Below are 21,660 nucleotides of genomic sequence, written 5' to 3'. Positions count from 1 at the left end.
GGTAACGCTGTTGCATCACGCTCAACGCAGAGTTAGGCTGAATACCGCGTCACCGCTGTTTTTTATCATAATAATAAAGTTGGCTTGCGGCTTGCGGCTCTGCAGATATACCCTACTCGGTTCCAAGCGACCCTATTGGGTAGAAGTGGTACCAGAAAAGTCATGTGAAACATTGCAGACCACTGACTGGTCAGAAGAGAGACGCGTCACACTTTGTAGCCTCAGTCTGAACAAAAACAGAACGCCGGCGCCGCCATCTTTACTGCCTCGCTAAGGATGCATTTCGTTCAGGATTTGTTTGCGACAGAACCAAGCAATAAACAAAAAAGAATGGATTCACTGTGTATTCTGCCTTATTTATTGATGAAACAAAACCGACATCAACCCAATTTACCACCGAGCGGAGAGTTTAGTGTCACAACAAGATCGCTGATGTGTTAAGTTTGTTGTTGTTAATACTACCGTCAGCCGATATACACGAGAGGTAACGTTAAACCCGGGTTTGCTTGGTAGAATACACAATGAGAGGTAACGTTAGCTTTGGCAGAATAGACGCAACGAGAGTCTGGTTAATGTTGTTATTGATTGATTGATTGATTGATTGAAACTGTGTTAAACTCTGGCTTGCTGCAAGCCCTCGGACATCTATGCCCACGGAGCTTTCAGTGTACACAAGCGAGCGGCCCCGCCTGCATTCCCACACGGAGACAAACGGAGTAGTACCTGGCTGCAGTGGAAAAGGAACAAAGTACCAGGTGCCTAAAGCGGGTCGAGTCGAGTAGGTACTATGCAGTGGAAAAGCGCCATTAGACTAGAGGCAGGCTATAAGAGTAGACTATTAAAAAAAAAAAAAAAAAAATGCATTCAAACTTTTATTTTTTTTTGTGCGCACTGTGCGGTAATTACCGCGGCGGTAGGAAATATTTCGCAAATTCGTGCGGTAAGGAAAATATCAATACCGCGGCAGCTCTAGCCTCTGTCAAACCCTGTTTGAGGAAGTGTCGGGTTACACTATGCCCCTCTCTCCCTCCCTCTCTCTATCACTCTCTCGCTCACTTGTTCTCTGCCTCTGTCAGACTCAAAACCTGTTTGAGGAAGTGTCGGGTTACACTATGCGCGCGCCAATCAGATCACAATCAGCTCCATCAGCTCCTTGTTACGTCACCTTGTGAGTCAAATCAGAATGACCTAATTCACTGGAGGAGGAAATAGTCTCAACTGAATTAGAGCAATCCGCCAATATGGCAATTAGAGACAGACTAGGGCTGGGCGATATGGCCAAAAACGTTATTGTGATAAAATACAATTATTTTCATATAACTCGATATCGATAATTATCGTAGATATACATTTCTGTCAAGTTTAATTAACTTCTTTTGCCCGGTGCGACGGGCTATTAATAGACTCACTTGTTTTGATGCGGTAGAACGAAGCCGTCACTACGAGACGAGTTGGAGCAGTCGCGTGTCGAGCGAGCCAACCCTTTGAGAAGCATTGTGGTCCCGGCTTGAATTCTCCATGAATGTGTCCAAGTCCATAATCCATACAAATCCATTTGGTTATATCCAACACAGTCTGAATGAATGTTTCTTCCTTGTGATTATGCCGCGTGATTATTTTCAAACTACCAAAACTGAATGTCTTGTCTCGAGTTGATGTCGTCATCAGTCCGCGCACCTTCTTCTACGCAGTACACACGGCCCAGTGCATAGATTATTATATTCCACCGGGGGGCAACCTACGCATATGCATAGAATGGAACACTGTTTGGTCCAAGCTTGGAAAATCGATATATCGAAACTTTGCGACCACGTTTCATGTTTATTTCGAGTAAATAATTTATCGCGATGATTATCGTTATCGTTATCGCCCAGCCCTAACACAGACCCATTGATACTAACCCTAACCCATATTGCTATAAAACAATGCTAAACACTGGAAAAAGCCATTTATAATGCATAGGACCTTTAAAGCTCAATATATCAAAACGTGACACTTTACAGTGAACAGGAGGTCTATTTGTATTAAAAACAAGATTGTTTTTCATTTAAATGTCTGGAAGAGCTCAAATTAAAATGTCAAATGATATTTCCGTTGCCTCCGTTGTGTTAAATGGGCATATAATATCGTCTCATATCGATCGCAGGCACCTGAATCGAATCGTATCGTGGCAGACTTTGTGATATCGGCAAATATCGTATCGTTGTCCAAAGAATCTATATTGTATTGTGATGAATAGGGCTGCAACGATTAGTCGACATAATCAACGACGTCGATCATAAAAACTCGTCGACGCCGATTTCTTTGCGTCAATGAGTCATACAAATTATTTAAAAAAAATATATATATATATATATTGTGGAAGTGAATCAATGAGACGAGCAGACGGAGTATTGAGTCTCTGAACTTTACTTCCAAACAAATCCAACAGAACCAAGGTACAGCCACACCCTTAAGTCAACTCCCTCCTGTCACTCAATCAGTGTCCATTCTGAAGTGAGACACCTCCATCTAGTGTCCACCACACAGGCCCCCCCCGAACATTCAGAATTGACATTCAGTGCAACACCAAACAAACGGAACTGAACACAACAAACCCCCAAAAACAGTGCACCCAGTGTCTTCAGTCTCTTTTAGGAGGTCTGACCACGCGGCCATAACGACTGTATTTAACAGTCACAGGGAACGTGGAAGGGGAAAGGGTAAGGGTAGGGGCAGGGGGCCGTCCCCGCCGCCGCCGAGGCTTCGTCGGTGGAAAGGTAGGGGTAACAACGGCCGGAGGGCATGGGACAGGGGAAAACTTGGGTGGCCGGCCCCGGCGCCGGGGCTGAGCCAGCTCCACCGGCCCATTTGGGACCACATGAGCAGGCTTAAGACGATCGACTGAGATCTGCTCCTTATTCCCCCCCATGTCCACCACAAAGTACTTGGGGCCCGGCTCGAGGACGCGGAAGGGCCCGTCATAGGGAGCCTGCAGTGGAGAACGGTGGGCATCATGACGGATGAACACATACCTCGCAGTCATCAGGTCCTTAGGAATGTAGGACTGGGGAAGGCAGTGATGTGTGGGAACTGGGGCAAACACCCTCGCTGCGTCCTGGAAGGCAGATCGGTGAGCTGTAGTGGACCAAGGGGCAGAGGAACCAGGAAGGAACTCTCAGGCATCCCATCAGCCGGCGTGTAGTGGAGGAATCCAATGCCGCGACAACATGGTAATATTTCGTCTCATCCGACGTTATTCCGCGGAGGTGAAATTGTGCCTCGATGTGCTGAAACCACGGGGCCGGGTCATGCTGCCAAAACTCTGGCAACTTGACTGTAGCTGCATACACTGCGGGAACCACAGCCGGTGGATTCTCGTTATTGCTCATATTTCACACGTCAGGGTCACCACTGTGGAAGTGAATCAATGAGACGAGCAGACGGAGTATCGAGTCTCTGAACTTTACTTCCAAACAAATCCAACAGAACCAAGGTACAGCCACACCCTTAAGTCAACTCCCTCCTGTCACTCAATCAGTGTCCATTCTGAAGTGAGACACCTCCATCTAGTGTCCACCACAATATATATATTATTTTTTTTTCTTTTTCTTTTTTTGCACTACCTATCTTTGTGAAAGTGGCTTCTCAGCTCTGGTCCAGCTGAAGACAAAGCAGAGGAACAGATTGGACATTGAGCATGACCTCAGAGTTGCTTTGTCTACCATCACCCCAGACTTTGAGACTCTTGTCAGGAGCAAACAACATCCCCAGTTATCCCATTAGTTCCCTGGGATGTTAAGCTAAGAAGTCTGCTAAGAGGGATATATTATTTATTATTATTATTATTATTATTATTATTATTATTATTATTATTATTATTATTATTATTATTATTATTATTATTATTATTATTATTATTATTATTTAATTTCATTGTGTTTTTAGCCCTAGTTGCACTTTTGTTGCAACCCCAGTTATCCCATTAGTTCCCCCAAACTTACTGTCGGTCTGTTATGTTAAGCTAAGAAGTCTGCTAAGAGCCCGGAAAAGGAGCCGCGCCCACAGGAAGCAGAGATGGAGGGTGTGACAGAAATAATCATAAGATTAGTCGACTAATCGAAAAAATAAGACAGAAATAATCGTTAGATTAGTCGACTACCAAAATAATCGTTAGTTGCAGCCCTAGTGATGAAACTGGTGATTCCCACCCCTACTGCCAACTGGAAGTTTAACGTGAAAACTCTTGTTTTTAACGCCACAAACCACTCTCCTCACTGGCCTTACGAGGACGCGAGGATTGCAGAAAACCATCTAAGTAAGAACAGGGAAGAGGGGAGAGGAATACAATAGAAAAGCAGCAAATGTTAAGAGGACACAGCCTGAATAGCCTGTGCTGCCGAGTAACACCGGAAGACAAGGGGTTTTAATAGAAAGCATGTGGCTGGCGGTAGCTAGCTAAAGTGGCGAGTGGGGGGGGGGGGGGGGGGGGGGGGGGGTGAGTGAGTGAGAGTGAGTGTGAGAGTGAGAGAATGAAAGTGACTCACAGGCAGTGTTCTTTTTTTTTTATGATGTGTCCACAGACATGTAGTGTCGAAACTAGGGGTGTAACGATGCGACCGCAGAACGATTAAATTCTATTACGATTCTTCAGGCAACGATTCAATGCATCATGAAATCTCTTCATTTGACCACGATTTTCTATCAGTTAATTCCCCCATGATGCACTGATTCACTCAGCATGAATGGACTGTAGGTCAATAAAAAAATTAAAAATTAAAATATTATTATTATAAATTTATTTTTTATTATTATAATCGATTCTAATATTTTCAAATAGATGCAGTTGAATGGTCACATTAGGATCGATGCATTTCGAGGTGGTCTGAACGAATAACCAACTAGCTAACAGTTGGCCTGAACGAATAACCAACTAGCTAACAGTTGGCAGGTGGTCTGAACGAATAACCAACTAGCTAATAGGGATGGGCGTGAGTAATCGATTACTCGTAGCTATGAGAAAAATCAAAAAATAATAATAATCGAAATTATAAATTTTTATGAATTTTATTATTTTTATAATAACATTTTATTATAATCCCCTTTTGTCTTCAATCTAGACCGGGGGACAGCCAGCAAGCCCTGATCAGACGACCCGAGCGATCTGTTCATGGTGTAAGGACGCAGTAGGTCGCAGATATAGGCAGGTGCCTGACCATGGAGTGCTTTATATGTGATGACGAGAACCTTAAATTGAATTCTGAATTTGATGGGGAGCTAGTGAAGGGAAACTAAGATGGGAGGAAGAGTGAGCGGCCAGGCAGTGCTGCCGCGAGCTCACCTGGAGGTGCCGCTTCCTTTTCATCACCCATCCCTCCATACGGGTTTAGAAATGTGTGCGATATGGATGACCGCATGTCCAGGCTTCATAGCCTGGAGCACATCAACAGCCCTGCAGGGTTGCCAGGATGGCCCAGGTTAAGAGGTAGAGGCGCCAACCTGTACCAAAAGGGTCACTAGTTCGACCCCCGGCACCGTTGGGTAGGGATGGGTACCTTTCACATTTGAACCGATATGGTACCGGTACCTGTGAATCGATACCGGTACCAAACGGTACCTTTTTTCGGTACTTTAGTCTCAAGAAATTTAATTTACCTACCTCAGTCGAAAAAAATAATCCAAACTTCAAATAACTACAATTTCGACAGTTTTCGGCTTGCCATTGCTCCGACTGCTTTATTGTTGAATCAAGTAAAATCCTAGGTAAGCATATATTGTGCGTGTGAACGTTGACATGAAAAGAAAAAAAGGTAAAAAAAAATTAAATAAAAGTATATATAAAAAAAATAGAAAATCTGTATCTCACTTGAATCGATACTCTGTAGTACTGACGTGTTTCGGTTCGGTACCTCAAAAGTACCGAATTCGGTACCCATCCCTACCATTGGGAAGGTGTAACTTGGACTGGTGAGTGGAGGATGGCTGGTATTACCATGCCCTTCAGCAAGGCACTGAACCCCCACAACTGCTTTAAACACTTGAAAACACCTTTTAAACATCACACCGTATTCTATCTACCTTTTTTACACATTTGCACTACCTCTTCTATCTAATTTGAGCATTTTGTACATTTTAGTTTTGTATATTTTGTAGTGTTTGGTCTTTTACTGTATGAAGCACAATCTCAGGAGGCTCATACAGAACCAAATAAAACAAAACTTGAAACTTGCTCCATCCAGGAGGCGCTGCTGCACTGTGGGCAAACTTTTGCTTCGATCGCTTTGAAGAAATGCATTATGTCTAGGGGGCCGTGGGTATCAAATACAGATGTGGATGAACACATTTCAATTGCCTAGTGTTAACTGAAAATACATTTTCTTTGTCATATAAATAATAACAATGACTTACATCAGCTTGAACTCATATTGCACAACACCTAACTTTCTTACTGTCTTCTACTATCATGCACTCTTGCACCAAATAATCTTCCTTGCCTATATTACTACCTACTATACTAATATGTCTCTACTACTATGCACTTAACACAGCAGCACCCAAGTTTCAACACAGTTTGATGAACATTGTTACTCAGCTGAAAGAGTTGTACCCTTCCTGCTGACTTGTTGTACAGAACTTGTAAGTCGCTTTGGATAAAAGTCAGCTAAATGACAACATGTAAAATGTAATGTAAATGGATGTGCGAGTGCTTCACGTTTAGCCGGGGCAGCGTGTGTGAGAGAGGCTTTGCTGGCGGCCATATTCATAAACGAACGCAAAAATTAAAAAAATGCAGCAGAGCTCGTAGCTCCCTATTCTCTACTGCTTGTGTACCCCCTGCTGGCAGCAGCCTGGGCTGACGAGCAGAGACCTAACAGCACACGGATGGGCTTAAAGCAACACAGAGCGCAGAGGATCCTGTGGAGACCCATCTCTCCATGCCGCTGAAATCAGCAGCTTGGCCGCGAGTCAGCGCTGCATGGGGTTCTCCTCCGAATGACATCAGACAGAGGCCATGGTTACACTGGCGTAAAACAGCAACGTTGTATTTTCGAATGATTACGTTTGCATGTCCAAGCTAAAAAGAAACGCCCTTTTCCTAGTGGCAACGCTGAAAGGGTGTTTTCGTTTTGGAAACTCGCTGACAATGGTGCCATGTAATTTGCGCGAGCCGGATACAGAGCCGTTTCTTGCCCAACGCCCATGCGCAGTAGTAAACACTGACGCCAAATTCTCCCCTGGCTGGACCGATACAGGATATCAGCTGTGTCCTCCTCAGATTGCCTGTAACTGCGGCTAAACTAAGATCATGTGTTGTCAAGTTATTGTTATAAGGAACCCAGTACTCCAAACTACAACAGTCTGCATTCCCTTAACAATTGTTTGTATTGAGCCGTATTGTATTGTACCCATTCTGCAATCCGTTAAATAATGTTTACATCCATTCATTCTGCTAGCATTAACGTTACTACGCTGCTAGCCACAATGCTATACTGTTATAATGGCATATCCCAATCACGTTAGCACGTAAGCTAACAAAATTGGCGATATTTTTGTGAGACTAAACTCCTCTCTTGGTGGTCAATTGTGTTGATGTTAGTTTTGTTTCATCAACAAATCATCAACAAATGAGGCAGAACACAGTGAATGTATCCGTTTTTGTTTATTGCACTTTATTTCTTGCTGAAAAATAAATGCTATGTTGCTAAAATGGCTCATGCGAGGTATAAAGATGGTGGCTTTGAGATTTTGAGCAGGATGTGGAGTGACTCGTTCAACCTTTCTGATTGGTTGAAAATGGCCTTCATGTTTGAACTACATCGCCACCTACTGCTTTGGCATTGTACTACATGTATATAGTAGACGAGACAAAACGACGTCTAACTTAACTCTAACTTGCCTGCCAATACGCAGCGTTCTGAAAAGCGAAATGAAACTAAATGAAATAGCCCTAATGTAACCGCAGCCAGAGAGTAGAGCCATATGAAATCCGCGTTCACGGAATCGCGGAATTGAGCAATAGAAATGGAATCAGAATATTGCAGAATTTGCCCTAATCTGGACTGAAATTCCGTGTTCGGGAGAACATGGAACGTTTGGTGCAACGCGAACATGACCGGGGACGCTACAGCGCGTTACACACAACACGCAGCAATATCCAAGCGTCTAGCTGCTTCTGTGTTAACGTTGGAAGAAATTCCACACTAAGCCCTAAATTCAAAGCAGCGCCGTATCCTAATGACTTGTATATGACCGGCGATAAGGTGTTTTGCAAATTCTGTCAACATGCCGCGAACTGGACTTGCAAAACACGTGCGAAGATCACTCTCCAAAAGCCATGTCAGGAACACGGAAAAACACTGTGCTTCAAAACAGAGTAGGGTATATCTGCAGTGCCGCAGCCCAGCCATGTCAGGAACACGGAAAAACACTGCTTCAAAACAGAGTAGGGTATATCTGCAGTGCCGCAGCCCAGCTCTCTAACGATGATCCCTGGTGATCACAATAGATACAGCTAGAGGGCGAGGCTAATCACTGACACTATTGTGATGAAATAGCTATGTAACGTTGCAGTACATAAAAGTACACAGGACTAGAAATTATAGCTTCTTGCTAAATCTGGTGCACCCATCTATTTGTTTAATGCAAATGATTGTCAGTACACACTGTCCTTTAGAAACTAAACTAAAGGTTCCTAAATTATGCATTACTATATTTCATCACAATAGAATAGATATAGCTAGGCTACTTACATTGTGATAATGTCAGTAGTAGCTAGCTGTATCTATTGTTTGTTTACACTTGAAATGTGTATTTTTATTTTGTCACAATATTATTTGAAAACAATTGTGTAAAAGTGAACTGTATTTCTGAGTTGCAGCACTTAAAAACATTAAATGGACTGTTATATCTTATTAAATTGTGGACATTTATTCATTCCCACTTATCAGACACTATTTCTGATGGTAAAATTAGCGTACAAAGCAAAAAACAGAATTCTGAAATATTAAAACGGAAAAACGGAATTTGGAAAAAAAATAAAATGGAATTTGGAAAAAATAAAATGGGTTTCATATGACTACCAGAGAGAGAGCAGGGGGGAGTCATGGCAGAGAGCAGGGCAGGAGATACCTCCAGTGCTGGAGTTCACATTGTAGGCAACTCAGAACCCCAGCGATCATGAAGCCCCCCCACCGTCGAGAAGTTTAAGTGGGTCTATATGCTTTTAGCATTTATTGATGTTTGGCAACACCGACATTTGAAATCAATACAATCGGTAGTGGTACCATACAATTCAAGAGGCGTTGAACGGGTTCATTACCCAATTAACAAACGGCACACATTTGTGCTAACGATAGAAATGCATCCTAATTATCTAATCGTGTGTTGATAGAATATCAATTAGCTACGAGGTACAGCTTGAAGTCATTGCCAAATGGTTGAGCTAATTACTTTGAGGGCCAGCGCCACTTATCAGATTGTGTATTATCAGTCCGACTGCACCTCGCCGCAGGAGATAAACTTCACACACACAGCCACAGCTGCCAGTATTGTACTTGAAAGCCACTCGTATCGAGCCACATTTCATACACTCACTTTGCATGCTCTCTTGGATAGGAACCAGATAAGTACAGTGCTTGCAGTGGTCTCGCAATCTAATCATACGAGACTCGTGAGTTTGAAAACCAGCGATTCTCACTCCTCAGGGCAGGAGGAAGTGTATTCCATCTGGAGTATTGTGTGCAGCGATGACCACGTGTTGCTGTACCACCCTCTTGTGGCAAATGCCGGGAAATGTCAGGACGTTAATGCTACTACTCTGTGCCACTGAACAAAAACAATTATATACATCTATAAATAAAACTAGCCTACATCTAGGAAAAAACAAATCCGAGGTATATTTAAGACTGAAATTGAGTAAGCCTGATGCCCAGAGATGGTGTAGTGGTTAAGACCTCCCTGCCTCTCGAACCACATGCTGGGCCTAGTGGTTCCAGATCAAATGTATCATCATAATGGACTGAAGGATCGAGGCGAAGGCAAACTCTCCCAGAGCAGAGTCACAACAACGCCTTACTATTCAGATAGCATTCAGGAGCCTCGTGTAATAAATGTTTTAAGTAGCCAATGTGAAGTCCTGGTCATGTTCATAGCTGGGGTGTGCTCATATCCCGAGTACAAGAAACCAGAATATGACAGCTAGGGACACTGGGATATTAGCTTGTATCCAAAACAATGTGTTTAAATGCATGCAGCGGCGCGCTATATGAACTGATCCACAACAGAGAAGAACTAAAGGACTACATATTAGGACATTATCATAATAGCCCCAACTTGAATCTGCAACCTTGCAGAAATGGCCTAAGGAGAGAGACAGTTGAACAACTAATTGCTCTGAAGCTCGAGTATGAATCAGGGTTTCCGACTGTTTGCGAGTCGGCAGCAAGTGTGCGAGTTGAACAGGGTTCAACTGTCAGGTTTTAACGAGATCCCAGGGAAAGGGATTCCTTGATTCACACAAATCCATAATTCACCAATTCTCCAGCCGGCGGTTTAACAACCCACGCAGCCTTGAGACCAGTGCAGACGCACACACCTCTCTGAAGTAAGTTCAACACAGTCAGAGATCAGACATTTTGAGGACAGCTTTACGTGGTAAAACAGCACTTTAGCAGACAGCAGGCACATTCACAAACCAAAGGCGTGTGCCACTCCGCCCTCAGATTACGGAGAAGTGTGTGTGTGTGGGGAGGAGGGGTTAATATGGGAAATATTAACATGCACACACACACACAACCCTCTTAAGCACAGTACACGTTCCATGTAAGGATTCCAGAGGTCTCTCCTGGAATGCACTGTACAGGATTCACACAAGTTTTGTTTTGCTCATCAGATTCCACAAGTCCTCCTTGACATAAGAGAGTAATTACCAAATATTTGTCTCACATTCAAATGTTTCTGATGATTCGCTGGTTTTAATCTCCCCCAAGTCTAGTTTTGGCTAGCTACCCACTTGAGGACATACATACTTAGGGATGTTTCTTTATTTAGTTATTATCTTTATTCAAACATCCAAACAGATATGTATGGTTTCCTATAACTTATCAGAGTATTAAAACAGTTTTCAACTCCCAAACCATCTAAAGCTATTCCATGAGCACAAGAGGTAAGACTATAGCTTCCCCTTTTAGTGGTCTGTCCTTACTATCCCAGACCCAGCTGTCCCTTTTAGTAGTCTGTCATTACTATCCCAGACCCAGCTGTCTCTTTTAGTGGTCTGTCCTTACTATCCCAGACCCAGCTGTCTCTTTTAATGATCTGTTCTTACTATCCCAGACCCAGCTGTCCCTTTTAGTGCTCTGTCCTTACTATCCCAGACCCAGCTGTCTCTTTTAGTTATCTGTCCTTACTATCCCAGACCCTCTGTCTTTTAGTAGTCTGTTCTTACTATCCCAGACCCAGCTGTCTCTTTTAATGATCTGTTCTTACTATCCCAGACCCAGCTGTCCCTTTTAGTGCTCTGTCCTTACTATCCCAGACCCAGCTGTCTCTTTTAGTTATCTGTCCTTACTATCCCAGACCCTCTGTCTTTTAGTAGTCTGTTCTTACTATCCCAGACCCAGCTGTCTCTTTTAATGATCTGTTCTTACTATCCCAGACACTGTCTTTTAGTAGTCTGTTCTTACTATCCCAGACCCAGCTGTCTCTTTTAATGATCTGTTCTTACTATCCCATACCCTCTGTCTTTTAGTGGTCTGTCCTTACTATCCCACCAAGACCCAGCTGTCTCTTTTAGTGGTCTGTCCTTACTATCCCACCAAGACCCAGCTGTCTCTTTTAGTGGTCTGTCCTTACTATCCCAGACCCTCTGTCTTTTAGTGGTCTGTCCTTACTATCCCAGACCCTCTGTCTTTTAGTGGTCTGTCCTTACTATACCAGACCCTCTGTCTTTTAGTGGTCTGTCCTTACTATCCCAGACCCTGTCTTTTAGTGGTCTGTCCTTACTATCCCAGACCCTCCGTCTTTTAGTTATCTGTCCTTACTATCCCAGACCCAGCTGTCTCTTAGTGGTCTGTCCTTACTATCCCAGACCCAGCTGTCATTTAGTGGTCTGCAGTTACAAGTGCATGCATCTCTTGATGGTATGCTAGCTGATGCACACTGTGCTCTACTGCATAGTATGAGGTTGGGAGAAGATACTACAGGCCAGAAAACAAATGCTTGTCACACGTGCGTGACTTCAAGATTACCTTGTTGGCTTTGTTACAACATTCACTGGATCGTTTGTAAAGTGCAATGTTTATGATCCCAGCACTGTTTGCATATGACTTTTCCTCAAACTGAGCTAAGCAATCTGACACGCGATTGCATTTGCAGGTGAGACTGGACTGGAGCCATGCAAAGATTAAATGACCTGGCAGGTAACTTCAATTAGAGAAACCCACAGGAAGTGGGCTAAAAGGAACTCAGAACTTTGTCCTGGCAGGTCACCTGAAAATGCAAATCATGTGTCAGATTGCGTAGCTCAGCTTGAGGAAATGATTATAAATATTGCACTTTACAAATGATCCGAGTGAATATTGCTACGGTCCTGTGAAGTCTGTGCATCGAGTCGTGTCTGTATGGGCGGGCGTTTGTTTTCTGGCCTGTATAGAAGCTAGACATTACATTTACATTACAATCATTTAGCTGACGCTTTTATCAGCTTTTATTAAAGTGACTTACATGTTCTGTACGACAAGTCAGCAGGAATGGTACAACTCTTTCAGCTGAGTAACAATGTTCATCAAACAGTATTGAAACGTGGGTGCTGCAGTGTTGAGTGCATAGCAGTAAAGACATAGTATATTAGGCTGTAATATAGGCAAGGAAGAGTATTTAGTGTAAGAGTGCATGATAGTAGAAGACAGTAAGAATGTTAGGTGTTGTGCACTATGAGTTCAAGCTGATGCAAGTCATTATTTATATGGCAAACAACATTTATTTTCAGTTAACACTAGGCAATTGAAATATGTTCATCCACATCTGTATTTGATACCCACGGCCCCCTAGACATAATGTACATAGTAGGTAGTAATATAGGCAAGGAAGAGTATTTAGTGGAAGAGTGCATGTTAGTAGACAGTAAGAAGTTTCATGTTTTTTTTCTTCTTCTTCTTCTTCTTTCATTTCAGATATTGATCGAAGAAGTGCGTTTTTAGTCGACCACGAAAGATTGGTCGGGTTTCGACTGTCCGAACTGTGATGGGAAGTTCGTTCCACTATTTTGGAGCACACGGTGCATAGACAGTATGCATGTGGGTCTGTGTGCGAGTGACTTACCGTAGTGTGCCTGGAACGCCTGGGGCTTCACTACCTGACTGCAGTGGCTGCATATCACCAGGTAGAAGTCGTCCTGTGCGGGACACTGGCCAAATATGGGCATGTCTGCACAAAGGAAAGAAACAGAAGAGGGGAAGAGAAAGGTAAACAAAGTAAGCCCACAGTCACTCAGTCAGGTGCAGATTAGAGTTACTTAAAACGCCGTCATAACCTAATTTTGCATCACAACATGCGGTAATATTTCATGCTGTGGGGCCAACGGGAAATGTAATATGTAACTTATATTAGGTGGTTATAACCGTTCTCTCTGCGCTTGTCAATCATGCCGCCGGCGGTAGAAAGACCGAGCGATGACGAGCCAACGACAGGACACTTCCGGGCACTATTCCAAGTTTTCAGAGTAGAGAGAACGTGACCTAGTGATAAGGACAAGGAGAGGACCGAGCCAGCGATCCAAAGGTTACTGGCTCTCTCTCTTTCACACACAGACATGTATTGGTGGTAACACTAAACATAGGCTACCTTCTAAAGCTCATAATGCCTGGCTGTATCAATAACCAAAATAAACGATATATGTTGCTGGACTATGATGTTACAGTACCAGCTAAGCAGGGCCAGTAATATAATATTATATTATATAATATAATATGCAGTGTGAGCCCAGAATTTGTAATGTATCCGTTTCCTGACTATCAACAAAGATTTAATCTAGTACTCAATATTCTTGTATTAACATAAATAGTCTGATATGAAGCTATATAAAAACTGATATGAAGCTATCTAAAAAAAACTGATATGAAGCAATCTAAAAATGTATATCAATCTATCTAAAAACTGATATGAAGCTATCTAAAAACTGATATGAAGCTATATAAGAAGCAATCTAAAAATGTATATCAATCTATCTAAAAACTGATATGAAGCTATATAAAAATTGAAACTGATATGAAGCTATCTAAAAACTGATATGAAGCTATTTAAAGACTGATATATTGTCAACCAATCTAAAAACTGATACGAAGCAGTCTAAAAACTGATATCAAGAAATCTAAAAACTGATATGAAGCTATCTATATCAAGCTATCTAAAAACTGATATCAACCAATCTAAAAACTGATATGAAGCAATCTAAAAACTGATCTATCAAGAAATCTAAAAAGTTATATGAAGCTATCTATATCAAGCCATCTAAAAACTGATATCAAGCCATCTAAAAACTGATATCAAGCTATCTATATCAAGCTATCTAAAAACTGATATCAAGCCATCTAAAAACTGACATCAAGCCATCTAAAAACTGATATCAAGCCATCTAAAAACTGATATCAACCAATCTAAAAACTGATATGAAGCAATCTAAAAACTGATCTATCAAGAAATCTAAAAAGTTATATGAAGCTATCTATATCAAGCCATCTAAAAACTGATATCAAGCCATCTAAAAACTGATATCAAGCTATCTATATCAAGCTATCTAAAAACTGATATCAAGCCATCTAAAAACTGACATCAAGCCATCTAAAAACTGATATCAAGCCATCTAAAAACTGATATCAAGCTATCTAAAAGCTGATATCAAGCTATCTAAAAACGGATATCAGGCCATCTAAAAACTGATATCAAGCTAGGCTCAAACAGGTCCTGAGAGCAGCTGAAAGGAAGTATAGAAAGTCACGCCTCACTGCTGACATCGACACATATCACAACCTCTTGTTAACATTCTCCAAAACCATTACTAATGCCAAAGCTTCTTTCTTTCACCATAGGATCGAGGCCTCTGCCAAGAATCTTCGCAAACTGCATGCTACCATGTCCTCCCTCCTCACTCCCCCCCCACCCCCCCCTCCCTCATCTTTCTCTGCCGAAGACTTTGCGATCTTCTTTGAGGAAAAAGTGGAGAACATCCGCAGCTCCTTCTCCCAACCCCCACCCATTCCAAATGCTGAATCGAGAACCTCATCCTTCACTCTGTCATCTTTCTCTCCCATTACAGAAGCCGAGACCCTGACACTGGTAACGTCGAACCGTCCGACTACATGCCAGCTGGACCGGCTACCTTCCCCACTCCTCCAGACCATAGCACCAGACATCCTCCCATTCCTAACTGCAACCATCAACTCCTCACTCAACTCGGGGGTGGTCCCCACCTCCCTAAAACAAGCCAGAGTCACGCCCCTCATAAAAAAACCATCCCTGAACCCTACCGTCATAGGCAACTACCGTCCTGTCTCTCTTCTCTCCTTCCTTTCTAAAACACTTGAACGTGCTGTATCCAACCAACTTACTGCTTATCTCTTACAGAATGACCTCCTAGACCCTAATCAGTCAGGCTTCAGGACTGGTCACTCCACAGAGACAGCCCTCATTGCGGTCACAGAGGCACTTCACTTAGCAAAAGCGAAAGGCCTCTCCTCTGTCCTGATTCTCCTAGATCTATCTGCAGCCTTCGACACAGTCAACCACCAGATCCTCCTCGCGGCCCTCGCAGGAATGGGAGTGGCTGGCTCTGCGCTGACATGGTTGTCATCATACCTCAATGACCGCTCCTACCAAGTGTCATGGAGAGGGACCCTGTCGGCCACCCGCCCCCTGCGGACGGGTGTCCCCCAGGGCTCGGTTTTAGGACCCCTTCTCTTCTCCCTCTACACTAAATCACTGGGTAACATTATCACGTCTCATGGCTTCTCCTACCACTGTTATGCCGACGATACTCAACTCTTCCTCTCCTTCCCTCCCTCAGATATCCACGTCTCTGAGCGGATCTCGGCCTGTCTGTCCGACATCTCCGCCTGGATGACGACCAACCACCTCAAACTGAACCTAAGCAAAACAGAATTGCTCCACCTGCCGGCCAAATCCTCCCCCCTGACCGACCTTTCCATCACAGTCGAGAATGCAGCTGTGACCGCGTCCCCGACCGCCAAGAACCTTGGTGTTGTCCTCGACGACCAGTTGAACTTCTCTGCTCACATCGCAGCGACAACCAGAACCTGCCGATTCCTCCTGAGCAACGTCAGAAGGATCCGCCCCTTCCTGACAAAAGAAGCCACCCAACTCCTCGTCCAATCAACAGTCATCTCCCGCCTCGACTACTGCAACGCACTGCTCGCTGGCCTCCCGGCCACTGCCACTAAGCCTCTTCAACTCATTCAGAACGCAGCGGCCCGCCTGATCTCAAACCTACCGAAGTCGGCCCATGTCACCCCACTTCTTAGGGACCTGCACTGGCTCCCCATTGCTGCACGAATCCGCTTCAAGGCCCTCGACCTAGCATACCGTGCGGCAAAGGGAACTGCTCCCGCCTACCTCCGGTCAATGGTCTCTAACTACACAACCTCAAGACCCCTACGCTCTGCATCTTCTGGCCGCCTCAGACCTACTCCTATCCAAGCTCCGGGAGGGTCATCAAAGAGAAGTCGCCTATTCTCAGTCCTTGCCCCACAATGGTGGAATGAACTACCCACCCCAGTTAGGACAGCCGAAACACGTCCAATCTTTCGCCGTCGACTAAAGACGCACTTCTTCAACCATTATCTGAATTAAAAAAAAAAAAAAAAAAAAAAACCTAACCCTAACTAACCATACTGTCATGCACTTGTCCTAATAAACTAACCTACACTGTAGCACTCAACACTTTGATGAACATTGTTACTCAGCTGATAGAGTTGTGCCCTTCCTGATGGCTTGTCGTACAGAACTTGTAAGTCGCTTTGGATAAAAGCGTCAGCTAAATGACTAAATGTAAAATGTAAATGTAGGCTTGGGCGGTATGACGGTATTACGGTATACCAGGGTATTTCGAAATCCCGTCGTCGGTATGATTTTCAATACCGTGACGTCACAGACTGTGCGCCAAATCACAGATGCGTTGCTTGTAGTGCACAGCACGTGCCAGCAGAGGGCAGGGCAGTCTGTCTTTCCAGTCAGAGCTCAGCAGAGCCACGCACGTGTTCCTGTGGGCCTTTCATCTCGCATGTGTGTTAATCTGCATGACAAATAAAGACTTATTCTTCTATAGAATGCGGTTATGGACCGGTGGCCGTCCGTTTATTAAGGTCGAATGGATGGACCATAGGTCCACTTCCAGACATTGGATGATTGAGGAATCGGGAAACGGAGCTTTTTTCTAACGTTTTGAAATGGATTCGTGCATGAATGTGGACTCGGGACACGTTGTTTGGGTAACGCAGGGCTCGAGACTAACGATGTCCCGTCGTCCCGGGGACTATCAAATATTGATTTGGGACGAACAGAAATCTTTTTTTGGGACGCAAACGGGACGGAGAGGATTTTATTTTTTTCACAGGAAATGTCAATTAGCCGACGGTCATATATGAATTATTCTACGTTAATAAAACATACCTGGTGATCAACTACAGTTTGCTGTAAACATTATGATATGTGTGTAGCGTTCTGATAACGACGGCTGCAGCGGGAGCTGGCTCATGCTGGATTTGCGAATAGCATGCAGCTGCAGAGCCTTTATTTATCTCTAACATTTTCAACCATAAACACACATTTGTAATAACAAAAAAAAATTAAACGAAATAAAATACAAATACATTTAAATATATTTTCCTATGGAAGGAATAATCAACATGGCTCCAATTGGTTGACTATAACAGCACCGTGACCAAATATCCCTATACTAGCACCTTGTTAAACACCTTTTTTTTAATATATATATATATTTATTTATTTTTAATCATAATTATTCTTGTGAAATCTTTCCACCTGGGAGCCTTTTGACTAAATCAATTTATTCTCCCCTTCTCTGAATGGTGTTTCTTATGGCAATAACAACTATAGACGACAAAACCAAAGTAAAGAAACGACATTTGATTTTTGGGACGGTTACATTCACTTTGGGACGGTTAAAATTGTATTTCGGGACGGTTCTGGGACGGTGGTGAAAAAAGTTAGTCTGGAGCCCTGAGTAAGTTATGTTATGGTTAAGCGTATGGAAGATGAACGTACGAGTTATGAATGCCGGGAGTGTATGTTTGGTAAAGCGTTCCAGTTTGACTGTGTGTGTGCGTATTGGCTTGGTGATTCACTACAGGGGTTTAATAACGGCTTAAGCTGGGTTTTGATTATCACTTAATCAATGCAGAATAAATGTTGTGTGTCTGTATATGTAGTTGTGTACTACTGTCATGAGTCACATTGGTCTAATTTCAGCCTTCGTTATACATTATTTGTTCCGTATGACTCGTTTCATGCGTGTCTCGAATGTGTGCGCTGATGTGACGTTGGTAACGCGGGTCGCTAAGGAATTTAGGTTCGAGGTTGAAGAAAGTGCACTTTTAGGTTGAAAGAACAGCCCTAATGTCAACGTGTTTCAATAAGCGTTATGTATGGTGATAATGAGTATATTGTTAACTTTTAGGTAATGTGTTTTTGCCATTTGGTAGAAGTATTTCTTGGTCAACAGTCACACAACGCAAATACATTGTTTTTTGTGTGTGTGTGTGATTCTGAATGCATCTCCAAAAGTTCAATATATTTGGGTCCAAGGTGTGGCACAACTTTCATTATGACATACCGTCCCTTCCTTCTTTATAGGTTCCTTAACAGCTACCAATATAAGTGAGTCTACCTTGTTGCCACACAGAAATGAGAACTATTATAATTATGACCAATAACCTGTATCCTGGTAACTTCTAGATTAGATTAGATTAGATTAAAATGCATTGTCATCATACAGCACAAGTACAGTACAACGAGAAGATGTTTGGCATCCAACCAGAGTGCAAATGTAGCAGTAAAATGCAACAGCAATATACAATGTACAGGTGATTCAACTGGGTACAAAATAAAAATTAGTACTACTGGGTGTAGTAATCAGTAATCGGATGTATGTACGTACAGAGTTGTAGTATAATATGTACAGTGATACAGGTATAAATACAGTATGGTAGTAGTCATACTGGCCAGCAGCGTAACTAGTACGAGTAGGATATTATGTACAGATATAGTATCTACAGATATGTAAAAGGACCATGTGCAGGTAGTACAGACAGGTGTATACCGGTAGATATATATGCGGTAAGAATAAATATATATATACAATGGGGGAAATAAGTATTGAACACATCAACATTTTGTCCAGTAAATGTATTTCCAATGAGCGTATTCAAGTGAAATTTGCACCAGACTCAGAAAAAACAGACAAATCTAAACATTAAAGTCCATATGTAAATAAAGTTACGTGTAATAAAGTGGAATGAAAGAGAAAAAAAAGTATTGGACACACTAGGAAAAAGCAGTACACAACAGCAAGGAAAGGCAAGGAACTAGCTAAAAATGAATGAGGAGGCAACTCTACCTCCAATCTGTGATAATTAATGTCAGCTGGATTAGAATATATTGATGGGCTATAAGTAAAAAAATTGTTACACAAGAAACATCTAATGATGGGTAAAAGCAAATCGCTCTCAAAACCTTCGCAGACAGATCATGAAAATGGAATTGGCTAAAGACATATTTCAATTTCACGACTTCTGAATCTTCCAGTAAGCACCATTGGATACATTATGTAAGGGATAATGTATAGCTACAAGGTCATTGTCGCAAAATAATTGACCGACACAGAGTTTAAAATACCGAGGCGCAGCGCCGAGGTGTTTTAAACGTCAGTGAAGGTCAATTATTTTGCGACAATGACCGAGTATAGCTATACATTATCCCGCTTATTACATGGCTAACTTACTAACAATATACCTAATTCATCGACAAGACTAGATCAAATTAAGACGCAGTTGTTCTGTGGCTCTGTCAGCCCAAATAAAGTGATTATTATTATCGGCAGCCGGCAGGTCTCTGGTCTGATTGCATGACTGAGTGCAGCTGTGCATATGCTGAGCAGCACTGATACAGTGTTGTAGTGGGCTTGATTGCGAACAGCTGCGCACAGCGGTCATTATTGTCCCACAGCGGTCATTATTGTGTGATAACGGACCTCTGACGCGGGCTATTGACCAATCACAAGCAAGCATTTCGGCGAATGTGAAAACGCCATGTAATAAAGTATTATACCACAGGTAATTTTGTCCAAGACGGCGTTCCAGTCACCCGGCTTTTCCAGAATTCAATTTGTACTGGCAAAGTACCAAAACCCCACTGACCCACCACACCACTCCAGACACGCTCCTCGTGGCAGTATCGGGGGGGGTAAGTGCTGCGTGTCACCAGAATGGGATCAAGATTTACCCTCACACGGAGGAACAGCCAGCCACCCAATTAAGGGACCTAAGTATGAGATCGCCTGAGGCACCGTGATGAGACAAACAGAGAGGAGGAGAGGGGAGGAGAGGAGGTGAGAGGAGGAGTTCCTTTCTCTGTCAAGGGTCCTTGAAACATCATTGGCGGAGTGTGGAAGGGGTGAGGGCTATTAGCAGAGGTCTAGAAGGGATGATGAGGGCTATTAGTGGAGGTCTAGAAGGGATGATGAGGGCCATTAGCGGAGGTCTAGAAGGGATGATGAGGGCCATTAGCGGAGGTCCTCACAAAAGGGCCTACCTGGCAGAGTGGCCGATTTGCGCTGTGGGAGATCATTCGCGGTTTTGTGTGGCTGAATTAAGAAGCCACTACTTAACATTATGTCAAGTGTCTGAAACGACTTCCAAGTGTCCGCTTCGACAGCTGTAGGGATGAAAAGATTTATTTAAAAAAAAGGAACGAGAACTCATTTCCACAGATCCTGGGTCTGTCGGAGTGGAAGGACAAGGACGCTGAACAAAGAGCTGCATATCACCCAGAGCTCCAGTAGGAAACCTCAGAGGAATAGACTGTTCTTGAAAAGCACGGTACACAGTGGGTGATATTCATTCACTCTTCACTCTTATAGCTTAGGCTATTAACCCTTTCAGTACCACACTACAGAAGGTTAACCATTCACTACCACACTACAGACTTGTTAACCTTCTGTAGTGTGGTAGTGAAAGGTTAACCTTCTGTAGTGTGGTAGTGAAAGGGTTAACATTCTGTAGTGTGGTAGTGAAAGGTTAACCTTCTGTAGTGTGGTAGTGAAAGGTTAACCTTCTGTAGTGTGGTAGTGAAAGGTTAACCTTCTGTAGTGTGGTAGTGAAAGGTTAACCTTCTGTAGTGTGGTAGTGAAAGGGTTAACCTTCTGTAGTGTGGTAGTGAAAGGTTAACCTTCTGTAGTGTGGTAGTGAAAGGTTAACCTTCTGTAGTGTGGTAGTGAAAGGTTAACCTTCTGTAGTGTGGTAGTGAAAGGTTAACCTTCTGTAGTGTGGTAGTGAAAGGTTAACCTTCTGTAGTGTGGTAGTGAAAGGTTAACCTTCTGTAGTGTGGTAGCGAAAGGTTAACCTTCTGTAGTGTGGTAGTGAAAGCGTGGCA

At 43.1% G+C, this 21,660-nt stretch overlaps 1 protein-coding gene across 1 annotated transcript in view; it reads right to left on the bottom strand.

The window, feature by feature from the left end:
- The window catches only part of atxn7 (ataxin 7), an 81,829-nt gene that overhangs the window by 29,020 nt on the left and 31,149 nt on the right, over positions 1–21,660 (bottom strand). The window contains exon 4 of the mRNA XM_084316798.1: positions 13,300–13,404. Coding sequence (XP_084172924.1) covers positions 13,300–13,404 — 105 coding nt within the window. The remainder of the gene's footprint in view (positions 1–13,299; positions 13,405–21,660) is intronic.

Source organism: Notolepis coatsorum, assembly GCF_963971535.1.
Source record: "Notolepis coatsorum genome assembly, chromosome: 6".
NCBI lineage: Eukaryota > Metazoa > Chordata > Actinopteri > Aulopiformes > Paralepididae > Notolepis > Notolepis coatsorum.
This window is presented reverse-complemented; position numbering and strand designations above follow the sequence as displayed.